The sequence below is a fragment of the Nerophis ophidion genome, linkage group LG20, assembly GCF_033978795.1.
Source record: "Nerophis ophidion isolate RoL-2023_Sa linkage group LG20, RoL_Noph_v1.0, whole genome shotgun sequence".
Classification (NCBI taxonomy): domain Eukaryota; kingdom Metazoa; phylum Chordata; class Actinopteri; order Syngnathiformes; family Syngnathidae; genus Nerophis; species Nerophis ophidion.
The window spans coordinates 3,532,253-3,546,524 of record NC_084630.1 but is presented as its reverse complement, the minus strand read 5'-3'; the positions used below and the strand labels follow the sequence as shown (position 1 = coordinate 3,546,524).

General features: G+C 39.8%; 1 protein-coding gene across 2 annotated transcripts in view; it reads right to left on the bottom strand.

Moving 5' to 3' along the window:
* Positions 1–684: 684 nt before the first annotated feature.
* LOC133538652 (uncharacterized) overlaps positions 685–14,272 on the bottom strand; it is a 103,279-nt gene continuing 89,691 nt past the window's right edge. For both annotated transcript variants that reach the window (XM_061880336.1, XM_061880335.1), the window contains exons 60-65: positions 12,608–12,769; positions 12,391–12,527; positions 6,591–6,733; positions 6,420–6,514; positions 4,864–5,104; positions 685–1,231 (exon numbers count right to left, since the gene is read on the bottom strand). In XM_061880336.1, the coding sequence (XP_061736320.1) occupies positions 1,149–1,231; positions 4,864–5,104; positions 6,420–6,514; positions 6,591–6,733; positions 12,391–12,527; positions 12,608–12,769 (861 nt within the window). In that variant the 3' untranslated portion in view covers positions 685–1,148. The remainder of the gene's footprint in view (positions 1,232–4,863; positions 5,105–6,419; positions 6,515–6,590; positions 6,734–12,390; positions 12,528–12,607; positions 12,770–14,272) is intronic.

The following is a 14,272-nucleotide window of genomic DNA, read 5'->3' as shown; positions in this document are numbered from 1 at the left end:
GAAAAATAGCCCCAAAGCATGAAGTTTCCACCCCCATGCTTCACAGTAGGTGTGGTGTTCTTGGGATGCAACTCAGTATTCTTCTTCCTCCAAACACGACAAGTTGAGTTTATACTAAAAGGTTCTATTTCGGTTTAATTTGACAACATGACATTCTCCCAATCCTCTGCTGTATCATCCATGTATCCATTTTGGTATAAAATTCAACTCGTCGTGTTTGGAGGAAGAAGAATACTGAGTTGCATCCCAAGAACACCATACCTACTGTGAAGCATGGGGGTGGAAACATCATGATTTGGGGCTGTTTTTCTGCTAAGGGGACAGGACGATTGATCCGTGTTAAGGAAAGAATGAATGGGGCCATGTATCGTGAGATTTTGAGCCAAAACCTCCTTACATCAATGAGAGCTTTGAATGGTTGACCAAATACTTATTTTCCACCATAATTTACAAATAATTTCTTTAAAACTCCTAAAATGTGAAATTCCTAGTTTTTTTTTCCACATTCTGTCTCTCACAGTTGAAGTGTACCTATGATGAAAATTACAGACCTCTGTCATCATTTTAAGTGGGAAAACTTGCACAATCGGTGGCTGACTAAATACTTTTTTGCCCCACTGTATACTAGCCAACTGCAGCCACATGCAGAAATCAACATGGAATCGAAAAGAAAACCAAACTGGCGAGAGGAGGAGACACTGTTGCATTTTCCCAGTGGCGATACATGGAAGCATTGTGATGACCATTAGTCCTGCTGTGAAAGCTCTGCTGTGTGATGTTGCTGATGAGATGACGCCCCTTATTAAATCTGTGACAAAAATAATACCCGCTCTGTCTAAACGATACCATTTGATCAGCTGCTCGTCATCAAACAAAGCCAGGACATCCTTCCGCTCCCTGAACATTCGCGCACGTCTCTCTCGCCTTAGTGCCATCCCCCGCTGGCAACTCCTAACCACTTAGGACACCTCCGAAGGTCTTTTAAATATCGTGGAGAGTAGGAGTGATTCTTAGACTTAAGAAAGTTGATAAATATCTTTTTTTATCCTTAAGTTTGAGAGTAGGACTAAATTTCGCCAATTCTCAGGACTTAAGTGTAAAATGGCACTCTAAGACGCTTGATAAATACGGCCCCAGGTGCTGCTCCTTCATTGGCCGACATGCACGGACGCCATGAGGAGGCCCAGGACGAGGAGGAAGAGACGGCCGGGGTCTGCTCTCAGGCGGCCCCCTGCAACAGAAAATATTCACTGGTCAGTTAGACTCTTGCTCTGCACGCACACATGCTCCATTAGTAGAGATATCCATCCATCCATCTTCCTCCGCTTATCCGAGGTCGGGTCGCGGGGGCAACAGCCTAAGCAGGGAAACCCAGACTTCCCTTTCCCCAGCCACTTCGTCTAGCTCTTCCCGGGGGATCCCGAGGCGTTCCCAGGCCAGCCGGGAGACATAGTCTTCCCAACGTGTCCTGGGTCTTCCCCGTGGCCTCCTACCGGTTGGACGTGCCCTAAACACCTCCCTAGGGAGGCGTTCGGGTGGCATCCTGACCAGATGCCCGAACCACCTCATCTGGCTCCTCTCCATGTGGAGGAGCAGCGGCTTTACTTTGAGTTCCTCCCGGATGGCAGAGCTTCTCACCCTATCTCTAAGGGAGAGACCTGGAAACTCATTTGGCCCGCTTGTACCCGTGATCTTATCCTTTCGGTCATGACCCAAAGCTCATGACCATTGGTGAGGATGGGAACGTCGATCGACCGGTAAATTGAGAGCTTTGCCTTCCGGCTCAGCTCCTTCTTCACCACAACGGATCGGTACAACGTCCGCATTACTGAAGACGCCGCACCGATCCGCCTGTCGATCTCACGATCCACTCTTCCCTCACTCGTGAACAAGACTCCTAGGTACTTGAACTCCTCCACTTGGGGTAGAGATAGTCTGATTAAATCGAACACATGTGAAGTGCATTTTGGTTTTCAACAAGCACATCAACTCTAATGTAGGATATTACCAGAGACAAGGTCAGCTTTACAGATGCCAGGTAGTGCGGGCCCTCAGATTTGTGTGGCCATTGAACAAGATTATTTTGTGGCCACCAATTTGGTCTTAAATATACTTATTTATTGTTGTTATCATCATCAAATCCCCTAAGGCAGGGGTGTCAAACTCATTTTAGCTCAGGGGCCGCATGGAGGAACATCTGTGCACACGCGGAAATCAAGGCATTAAAACTAATAAATAAACACAACTTCAGATTGTTTTCTTTGTCTTACTCTGGCCAAAAATAAAACAAACACATTCTGAAAATATGACAATAAAAATATAGAAAAAAATACCGGCAGCGGTAAAGTTTAGATCCATGAAGGAGAGAAGAAAGTGAATGTTTATAACATCATAGTAAATGTATTAAAATGTGTTTTCTTTTGTATTTTTTTTTAAGAATCAAGTAATGTTTATGACAAACTTTTCCCAAAACACAATAAAGAATGTGAGAAATAACAGGATAATGCATACATTTATCACTTGTTTTCAAAACGCTTACAACAGGAGTAGGGAACCCTTGGCTCGAGAGCCAGATTTGGCTCTTTTGATGACTGCATGTGGCTCTCAGATAAATCTTAGCTGACATTGCTTAACAAGATAAGTAATGAATAATTCCGCTGGTAAATACAGTGTTAAAAATAACGTTCATAATATAAAACATTCTCATGCATTTTAATCCAACCATCCATATTCTACAGCACCTGTTCAAGAAGTCGCATTAATGGTAAGAAGTATTATATTTATTATTGGTTTGCTTTAGAATAATGTTATTAAAAAGAATAAGAGACTTATTATACTCTAAAAATGTTGGTCTTAATTAAAAATGCACGCGTTTAGTTGTGTTCAGTATTAAAAAATATTATATGGCGCTCACGGAAATACATTTGGAAATATTTGGCTTTCATGGCTCTCTCAGCCAAAAAGGTTCCCGACCCCTGGTTTACAAAAAGTGGGACCCCAAAAATTTACCGTGGGACCCCATTTTTATGACTTGACGGGGTCCCTGGGACCCCATTTTGAAAATTCCTAGCGCCAACACTGATGGTGTATTGGTGCGTGCAAAACAGCAGCAGGCGACTGTGGCCTGCGGGCCGGTTCTAATACTAATTAAATATCATCCCGGGGGCCATAGATCATTCAAAGTCGAGGCCCGCGGGAACCTTGACTTTGACACATAGGCCCTAGAGCAGGGGCGCTCACACTTTTTCTGCAGGCGAGCTACTTTTCAATTGACCAAGTCGAGGAGATCTACCTCATTTATATATATCATTTATATTTATTTATTTATGAAAGAGACATTTTTGTTAACAAGTTAATGGTGTTTAATAATAATACAAGCATGTGTAACACACATAGATTCCTTTCTTTCATGAAGACAAGAATATAAGTTGGTGTATTTGATTCTAATGACTTGCATTGATTGGAATTAGACAGTGGTGCTGATAACGTCCGCATTTTCAAATGGAGGAAAAAAAAAAGTCCTTCTTTCTGTCCAATACCACATGAAAGTGGTTGGATTTGGCATCTCATTTGTCCAACTTGCATACTCCTTTTTAAACACTTTGTTATGAGAGTAGCATATGTGTGTGGCCCTTTAATGTCTGGCAGCAGGTGAGTGACGTCAGTGAGTGTGCGGGTGGGCAAGCAAGTGAGAAAGCGGTCGCTGAGGGCGGGGGAGAAATACATTGGCATCAAACTCCGTAGCTTGCTAGCTTTCTGAGACTCTTATTTTGTTAGCACAGGCAGGATGAAACAGGTCTTTTATGGTGAAGACAGGAACTGTGCAGTCGCTCTTTAGAGTTTTGACAGTAGGTACGGAGTCTCTAGAAATAAAATGTGTTTCTCTGCGTCCGCTCTGCCTGTTAGTGATTTTTTTCTTAAATATGAGCTCGCAGCAGCCAGCGTCATCTCACAAGATCCTCGGGTGCCGAGAATGTCAAACAACTGACGAAAGTGAAGTCTTGGTATGATTGATGATTGCTCATTTTTATGTCTATTTTCTAATGAATGGCTTGAGATCGACTGACACACCCTCCGAGATCCACCAGTCGATCGCGATCGACGTAATGGGCACCCCTGCACTAGAGGCACACACCCTAAAGCTGACGTCTTGGCCCCACATACACACACTCAGTATGTGTACATGCACTGATGACAAATTAGTGGTTGCTTTTAAAACACATGTAAAATTAAGGTTTTTGCATACGCTCCAAGATTTGTCAGTTATTATTCACTTAAATAGTTTCCAATGACTTCATAGTACATTTTACTTTATCATCATCATTATTGTTATTAGTGCATCTAATGTAATGTGGGTCGAGTCTCCCCTGTCTTTCAAAATTATTGCGGCTGCTGTTTCGTACTTCAAGGTTCCCTGAATGCACCACATTTACATTTATGTGCCATGAGATGTAAAAGTGAAACTTAAACATAACTTTGTCCAATTCTGCCACAAATAGACGTATTATATTTATGTTTTTTTATTAGGGGTACATTGTGATTCTCATTTGTAACCATTCTCAACTAATTACATAAAAAAAATAGATAATTTTTTTTTTTTTGAATCTCTCCTTTCCAGCGACTCAGGCACACCATATAGTTGATGTAGATGTCCATGTCTGTTGAACTGATTGACTTTACAAAAGAGAGGTGCGGGATACTTCTCTTGTTGCCTTATTTGTATTAGACTTTTTTTTTTTTAGACGTTTAGGTAAATTTTATTAAACGAAACCAGTTTTTCTTTTGAGTAATTTAGAAATGTATCACAGCTGTTCATCTATTTTCATGGACAAATGTGGTTAATCGTAGAACTCCAACACTCACCACTGGCATTTGATGGTGTGGGAGAGGCGGTAGTAGAGCCAGTCCCGGATCCAGGTGTGACCGGAGGACGAGGGGCGCTTGTGGGGTCAGCTTTGCCTCCCTGAAGCCCCACCCCCAATGTGTCAAGCTCAGACTGTCTTTGGTTCTGGATCCACTCTTGCACCAACGCCTGACTCTCGTAGGACTTCAACTCTGGCAAGTTGGCATTGAGAAGAGCGCGGACGTCTTCAACACTCAGGGCCTGAAACAACACAGGGCCAATGAGCAAGTAAAGTTAAAGGCCTACTGAAAGCCACTACTACCATCCACGCAGTCTGATAGTTTATATATCAATGATGAAATATTAACATTGCAACACATGCCAATACGGCCTTTTTAGTTTACTAAATTGCAATTTTAAATTTCGCGCGAAGTATCCTGTTAAAAACGTTGCGGTATGATGATGCGTGCGCGTGACGTCACGGATTGTGATGTTGTTCCAGTCCCGATCCCAGCTATAAGTCGTCTGCTTTAATAGCATAATTACACAGTATTCTGGACATCTGTGTTGCTGAATCTTTTGCAATTTGTTCAATTAATAATGGAGACGTCAAAGAAGAAAGATGTAGGTGGGAAGCGGTGTATTGCGGCTGCCTTTAGCAGCACAAACACAGCCGGTTTCCGTGTTTCCATTTCCGAAAGATGACGGTGAAGCTTTACTTTGGAACAGAGCGGTCAAGCGAACATGGTTCCCTACCACATGTCCAACGGCCGGTTTTGGTGAGAAAATTGTGGTAATAAGTCGGCTCTTACCGTAGGCATGAGCGGATAACTTGCGTCGTTCCTCGTGCACCTGTCAAAGAGGCAGCTGTGGACTCTCTTGCCTTCTCCGACCGGCCTCCCCTGAACGTGGGATGCTTCCACCGTGGAGGAGAGGGAAAAAAAGCTCAGCCTGGCCCCAAGGGCTGCCTTCGCTTCGCCTCGTTGAGAAACATGTCTTCCCTCAGAGACACTGGCGGTCACCACACCCGTGGCCACACCCCTCCGACTTTCAGGTACCATATAATCTCACTAAAACACTAGTAACACAATAAGCAGATAAGGGATTTTCCAGAATTATCCTAGTAAATGTGTCTAATAACATCTGAATCGCTCCCACTGCCTTCGCCTTTAGTTTTTTTCCCCTAGTCCTTCACTCTAACTTTCCTCATCCACGAATCTTTCATCCTCGCTCAAATTAATGTGGAAATCGTTGCTTTCTCGGTCCAAATCGCTCTCGCTGCTGGTGGCCATGATTGTAAACAATGTTCAGATGTGAGGAGCTCCACAACCCGTGACGTCACGCGCACATCGTCTGCTACTTTCGGTATTGGCAAGGCTTTTTTTATTAGCGACCAAAAGTTGCAGACTTTATTGTCGATGTTCTCTACTAAATCCTTTCAGCAAAAATATGGCAATATCGCGAAATGATCAAGTATGACACATAGAATTGACCTGCTATCCCCGTTTAAATAAGAAAATTTCATTTCAGTAGGTCTTTAAGCAAAGTCTGAAGACGAGAGAGGAACCAAACACACCAGAACCACGGATGGATTCAGTGAAATGAAAGTTTCCACATCCATGTTGACGTCGGAGGTCAGCAGACTTCGAAGGTAATCCAGCGGCGCTCCCCCTGGAGGTGGGCGTACACCAAGATCAAGTACGCGTTGAAACCTCGGTCATGTACGTATGTAAAAGTGTTTACGTACCAAGGTAAGGCTGCACCAGCTTGTACTCGGATATGGAGACGGTAGAGCGCGTGGTCGTTTCTCCAAAAGCTTCTCTGGCGATGATGAAGAGAGCTTGCTTCTTCTCCAGTGTGCAGCTGGATATAATCAAGGTGCTCGCGTTTCTGGAGGAGACACACTCGGGGTTCAGATGCCTTCTTTTTGTGACTTTGGCTTACATCACAGTTCAGCCTTTAACTCACAGACAAAGACAATACTTGACAAAGGAACATTTCATTTGATTCCAATTGCAGCAGATCTTTGGCTAATACATTTATATTTCTACATTTACTTTATATATGGAACGGCGTGGTGCAGTGAGAGAGTGGCCGTGCGCAACCCGAGGGTCCCTGGTTCAATCCCCACCTAGTACAACCTCATCACGTCCGTTGTGTCCTGAGCAAGACACTTCACCCTTGCTCCTGATGGGTGCTGGTTAGCGCTTTGCATGGCAGCTCCCTCCATCAGTGTGTGAATGTGTGTGTAAATGGGTGAATGTGGAAGTAGTGTCAAAGTGCTTTGAGTACCTTGAAGGTAGAAAAGCGCTATACAAGTACAACCCATTTAACCCATTTATTTATATCTAAAAATCAATGTGTTCTTGAGTACCGCTAGTAATACTCATTTAACAATTCCTCGTACGAGCTTTTCATTGAACCACAGACCAAATAAAAGTAGTTTTTTGTGTAACCACATTGTCTCAGTGTACAAATGTTTCATCCAACCATTGTATGCCTCGCACGGCAGCCATTTTGTGCCCGGGAGCACATCCATCTGATGTACAGTACTGTATAGCGCTTTACATTGTGTTCAAAGATTTATGAATTGGTTCTTGAACAGGGTTCGTGAATCAGAGGGCTTGTTCACACTGCAGGTCAATTCAAATTGTTTAGCCCATATGCGACCTGTATCATACTTTTATATGGCATGATAAACAGTGCAATTCAGAATTTTCCAGGCCCAGGCCTTTTTCGTATGTGGCAATAAATCGGAAGTATTTGCGATGCTTCCTCAATGTGAACGCTCCCTTGAAAAGGTCACATTCATCTGACTAGCAGGTCTCCAAAAAGCAAAAGATTTTCGGCAGAATAGACGATTACAAAATGAATAGTTGACGACAAAGAAGAAAGCAGGGGAAAATATGTTTTAGGAACTTAGTTAAAGTTTTACCACACTGCTCGCCCACAGAGTCGCTCTTCAAGCAGACATCGTAGCAAATTATGCCGTAAAACTGCCAGAGCCAAAATATTTGTCCTTTTCCTTCTTCATCTTCTGCGCGCAATAATTCAGCTCAGAAAATGTTGACTTTGATTCCACAAAACCCTTAAAATGGCCACAAATGCACCAATACTTAGACCGACTGGAGTGGAAAAGCCATGTTTTTTTTTATGTAAACACTGAAGTGCCATGAATTGATTTACGTGGACCCCGACTTAAACAAGTTGAAAAACTTATTCGGGTGTTACCATTTAGTGGTCAATTGTACGAAATATTTACTGAACCATGCAATCTACTAATAAAAGTTTCGATCAATCAATCAATCAAAGTGCGTGCGACGTCATGTCCACAAGCGGGTCAGATTGCATTCACATTAGAAATCCCTTTTTTTTTGTAATGTAAACGGCCCAAAAAAATCCAAATTGGACATTTGCCCTGGCAATGTAAACGTAGCCAAAACGTTTTCGCATAAGAAACAATGTAAATACAAATATTGGGTTTCAGTGTTGACAAAAGTCCATATCTTAGTGAAGGTTTGTACACTTTGAACAGAATATGAAGAACTATACAGTACGTATAAATAAAACAAACATAACAAGGAGGTTATAAATGAACTATATCTTTATTAACTGTGATGATCCGTGATCCGAATCATGTTTTGTTTAGTTATGTTCAGTTAGTTTTGGACTCCCTTAGTTCCTGTTTTGTGCACTTTGGGTGTTGGTTTTGGTTTCTATGGATACTAATTGGTTTCACCTGCCTCTGATTAGTGCTCTGCACGTTCACCTGCTGTTGAGCACTAGTCGGAGAGCTATTTATTCACGTTGCTCACCACAGTCGGTGTGGCTTCATTGTTTGCGGTATGCAACCGTCACTTCGGTGTATCCCGGATCTTGATCCTGTGCAAAGCTGTTATCTTGGTTTGTTTCAGTCTTTTGGTACTATTATGATTAAATTATCCTCTTCTACCTCACCGTGTCGTCCGGAGCTGTCCGTCCTGCATTCCGGGAGAACAAACCCCGACCCGACCACGGCACTACGTGACAATTAACCAGCCTAAACAATACCAACGATAAGTTGAACTGTTTTGTATCCGCTGCTCGGCCAACACACAGAAGTCCCTTTGCTGCCCTCACAGAAATCCCAAAAATCCCTAACTTTACCATTTTGCTCCAGTCATACAGTATATATTTCAAAAAGTAAAATGCATTTAAAGTACATACAGCTGATTTTGTTTCTATTTAACATCAGCAAAGGTCCTCTAGAGAGCTGTTCCTAAAACAAGGTTCCTTAGTGCAGTGGTTCTCAACCTTTTTTCAGTGATGTATCCCTGTGAACATATTTTTCATTCAAGTACCCCCTAATCAGAGCAAAGCATTTTTGGTTGAAAAAAAGAGATAAAGAAGTAAAATACAGCACTATGTCATCAGTTTCTGATTTATTAAATTGTATAACAGTGCAAAATACTGCACATTTGTAGTGGTCTTTCTTAAACTATTTGGAAAAAAAGATATAAAAATAACAAATCGGCTCTTAAATAGTCATTATTAAGTACTTATTAATGCCTTATTTTGCAAACAGTAAGCCATTAACTAAAAGTCTTCCCTCAATAACCTCAGACTTATTACTTATTAGTAACCCTAACCCTAACCCCAAACCTGACCCCAACTCCAACCCTAACCCTAACCTCAATCCTAAACCTAATCCCAACCTCAACCCTAACCCTTATACGGTATGTTCCCCTAGTGTCCAAATAACTGTAAATTAGGTCTTTGTTACTAAGAATATGTTCCCCATACTAAAGTGTTATCATATTTTTATATTAATCCATTCATCCATACATTTTCTACCGCTTATTCCCTTTGGGGTCGCGGGGGGCGCTGGTGCCTATCTCAGCTACAATCGGGCGGAAGGCCAATGTGTTTCTTAAATAAACTGTCAATAAAATAAAAAATAACAAAAAACTTGTTGAAAAATAAACAAGTGATTCATTATAAATACAGATTTCTACACATAGAAGTAATCATCAACTTAAAGTGCCTCTCATCTGGATTCATCAACTTAATTCTAAACATTTCTTCACAAAAAAAGACATCTTTAACATCAATATTTATGGAACATGTCCACAAAAAAATCTAGCTGTCAACACTGAATATTGCATTGTTTATGAACTTACATTCATATTTTGTTGTAGTATTATTCAATAAATATATTTATAAAGGATTTTTGAATTGTTGCTATTTTTAGAATATTTAAAAAAAATCTCAGGTACCCCTTGGCATACCTTCAAGTACCCCCAGGGGTATGCGTACCCCCGTTTGAGAACCACTGCTCTAGAGAGCTGTTCCTAAAACAAGGTTCCTTAGTGTATTAACCTGTACTAAAATATGGACTTTGGTCGAGGCTGGTACCCATTATTCATATTTAGATTGTTTCTAATGAAAAAATGTACTTCACTATACACATTTTTATACTTACGAACCCTGTTATACCCTATATTGATTTAAAAAAGGCCTTCGATACCATTGACCACAGACAGTTAATAAATAAGTTGGATAAGTACGGAAACCGAGGGCCAGCTCTGTCCTGGATCAAGAGCTATCTAGAAAATAGAAAACAATGTGTTCAGGTGGATAATACGATATCTGGATTCAAAAATATAGTTTGTGGAATTCCTCAGTGTTCTATAATTGGTCCTAAGTTATTTACAATTTTCATTAATGATTTTTGTGATGCATCAAGTTTCTTAACATTTTTTGTTTGCTGATGATACAACTATCCTTTGTTCTGGAAAATCTTTTAATGAACTTTTGGTAAAAATAGAACAAGAAATGACAGTGCTTAAAAACTGGTTTGATATGAATAAATTATCACTTAATATTGCTAAAATTAAATTTATGATATTTGGTACCAAAACAGAGGTATCTAATGAAGTAAATATTAAAATAAATGGAGATAAAATTGAGCGTGTCTTTGATACTAAGTTTTTGGGAGTTATAATTGATTATAAATGATCATGGAGACAACATGTAAATTATATAAAAACAAAAGTATCAAAAACACTTGGTGTTTAGTATAAAACTAAAGAATTACTTAATTATAATTCTTTGTTAACAATTTATTATACTTTGATACTTCCATACATGACATACTGTGTAGAACTCTGGGGAACCACCTTTAAAACCATAACTAATGATATTGTTTTGCTGCAAAAAAAAGCTGTACGGCTAATAAACAAAGCAGGATATTATGACCATACCCATCCATTATTTGTTAAATCAAAACTTATGAAATTTCAAGATATTGTTTATTATAAAATAACACAGATAATGTTCAAAGCAAAAATAAATACTCTTCCAGAAGGAATTCAAAAATACTTCTCTCTACAGACCAGCAAATACAATCTAAGAGATGAATCTAAGTTTATTTTACCAAAAGCAAGACTAGTGGTTAAACTTAGATGTTTATCTGTTCTCGGTGTTAATTTGTGGAATTCTGTTGGTAAAGAAATAAAAATGAGTGGCTCAGTATTTAATTTCAAAAAGAACATGTCACAATGTATTTTAAAAAGTTATGTGAACTAGAAATTTATGTTTGTTTGGTTAAATGTTGTATTTAGAAGGTATGTATGTTTATCTATTTACAAAAAAGTGTATGTGTGTAGGTACATATTTTTGTATTGTTTGTTGGGGGGCAGCCTGAATGTGGATGCTGAATGACTATATTTCTTTTTGTGTTGCAGAATTATTAGAAAAGGTAACTTAATTGAATGTAAAAAATTTATGTTGGGCATATAAGCTTTTTTGCTTCTGCCTGTTTCAGTCATGTTATTCATTTTTGAATCGTGATCTATGTTTGAATATGTTTTGTTAGACTGAAAATAAACTGAAACTGAAACTATTGAAGAACCAATTAGGCTTGTAAACCGAGGCTCTACTGTGGTATACTTATTTTGTGTTTAAGTAGCATTTGGGTTTGACGCAACACAGTAAACGCCATGAGGTTCAGTTGGTATGGGTCAGAAAAAGTAGCACTTTTTTAGTTCCTCGTGTTGAATTAAACGGTCATTTTTTTGTTGTTGCTGCGCTTGCTCTATTTTGGCGTCCTTGTGCAGGACTAATGACATTTTGTTCATCGTTTACCGTATTTCCTTGAATTGCCGCCGGGGCGCTAATTAATTTAAAACCTCTTCTCACTCCTGCGCATATCAAAGGCATGCGGTAAAAGTAAGCATGCGCTAATTATTTTAAAACCTCTTCTCACTCCGGCACTTACCAAAGGCATGCAGTAAAAATTTGAGTGTGATGTAAGCTTGGACCTTAAATCCTACTGAATAGCTCTTAATCTTCTTCCCTTTATGCTATTCCAATTGAAATCAGCCTCCTCCATTTTGAAAATGATGACAGGGGAAGTGTCACTCGCGACGTCACGAGTTTGACCAGGCGGTAATATTAAGCATGCGCTAATTATTTTGCGAAGCGAGTTTGACAGTAATTCAAGGCAGGCGCATACTATATGCCCTGCGGCAATTCAAGGAAATACGATATGCACCATGCAAAAATACCTGAGACTTTGTGGCGAGATACTCTGGAGGACACTCGTGTCCAGGCTACACAGGTTGTCTCCTCCTACGGCGTTCAGCTCCGCCGTGCCGAGCGTGTTCCCGTCCTGACGCAAATATTTGGAGATGATCTCCTTAGCCTGCAAGAGGAGTCACACAGGTCTTCCAGAAGAATAGTCACCCGACTCCATATTGCAGTGTGTTGTCATTTTTAATATACCAGATTGGGGTCCCAGGGCCCGTTGGAAGAATCCATTAGAGAAGAGAGTGTGTCGATCAGGGTGATGGTCCACATGTTGATGTCAGTGATGGTGGCTTGACGTGACGCCGAGCCTAACACATCCACCTGATTCTCCGGGATGGCTGCTTGGTTGGCGTAGGCCTGCGAGCATCCGTTATTCACACATCAAAATAGTGGAGATGTATCAGAGGTTGTCAAAACATGTCTCAGATGTCGCACAAATCAGTTAATAAAAACGTTATCAGGAGGTCAGCTGTCAATGCTCATATTTCCAGCGTTATTTAGCGATACTTTTTTTATGGTTTGGTAGTGAAGTGAAGTGAATTATATTTATATAGCGCTTTTTCTCTAGTGACTCAAAGCGCTTGACATAGTGAAACCCAATATCTAATTTTTACATTTAAACCAGTGTGGTAGACCATGCACCTGACAACTATAGCAAGAGTTCTTAAACTTTTTGACCTTGGGGCCCAACTTTTCCACTACAAAGGGCCCCGGCCGGGCTGCACTCAAAGATTAACACTGATTTGGTAATCTTACAATAGATTTTAATATTATTCAATATTTATATTTAACCTACTTACAGTTTAACAGGATAAACATTGTCAAATACTATCAAATTTGTGTTAATCACAAAGATTATTAACAAGACTTAGGTCAGGCTGATTTAAAAATACTATTTAAATATCCTGCAAAAAAGGGATAAAGGGGCGCACTCAAAGATTAACACTGATTTGGTAATCTTGCAATAGATTTTAATATTGTTCAATAATTATATTTAACCTACTTACAGTTTAACAGGATAAACATTGTCAAATAATAACAAATTTGTGTTAATCACAAAGATTATTAACAAGACTTAGGTCAGGCTGATTTAAAAATACTATTTAAATATCCTGCAAAAAAGGGACTCATAATAACTGATAAAATATATATAAATACAATTACTAAAATTAATAATCTAACTAAGTTAATAACAAATGTATCTGTTTGGTAACACCTTAGTATGGGAAACATATTCACCATTAATTAGTTGCTTATTGGAATGCTAATTAGTAACAAATCTGCTCTTAAATAGTCATTATTAAGTACTTATTAATGCCTTATTCTGCATGGCCTTATTATACAAGCAGTAACCCATTAACTAAAAGTCTTCCCTCAATAACCTCAGACTTATTGCTTATTAGTAACCCTAACCCTAACCCCAAACCAGACCCCAACCCCAACCCTAACCTCAATCCTAAACCTAATCCCAACCTCAACCCTAACCCTTATACGGTATGTTCCCATAGTGTCCAAATAACTCTAAATTAAGTCTTTGTTACTAAGAATATGTTCCCCTTACTAAAGTGTTATCCTATTTTTATATAAATCCATCCATCCATCCATCCATCCATTTTCTACCGCGTATTCCCTTTGGGGTCACAGGGGGTGCTGGTGCCTATCTCAGCTACAATTGGCCGGAAGGCCAATGTGTTTCTTAAATAAACTGTCAATAAAATTAAAATGCAAATGGAAATACGGCTTTACCACTTTAGTCATAATTTTTGCTCTTGAGGAAACTTATCTGACTTAGCTCCTGACTTCTTTTGTTTGTTTGATGTTGTCATTACTGCCAAAAGTGGTGGAAATGTGTATTACAAT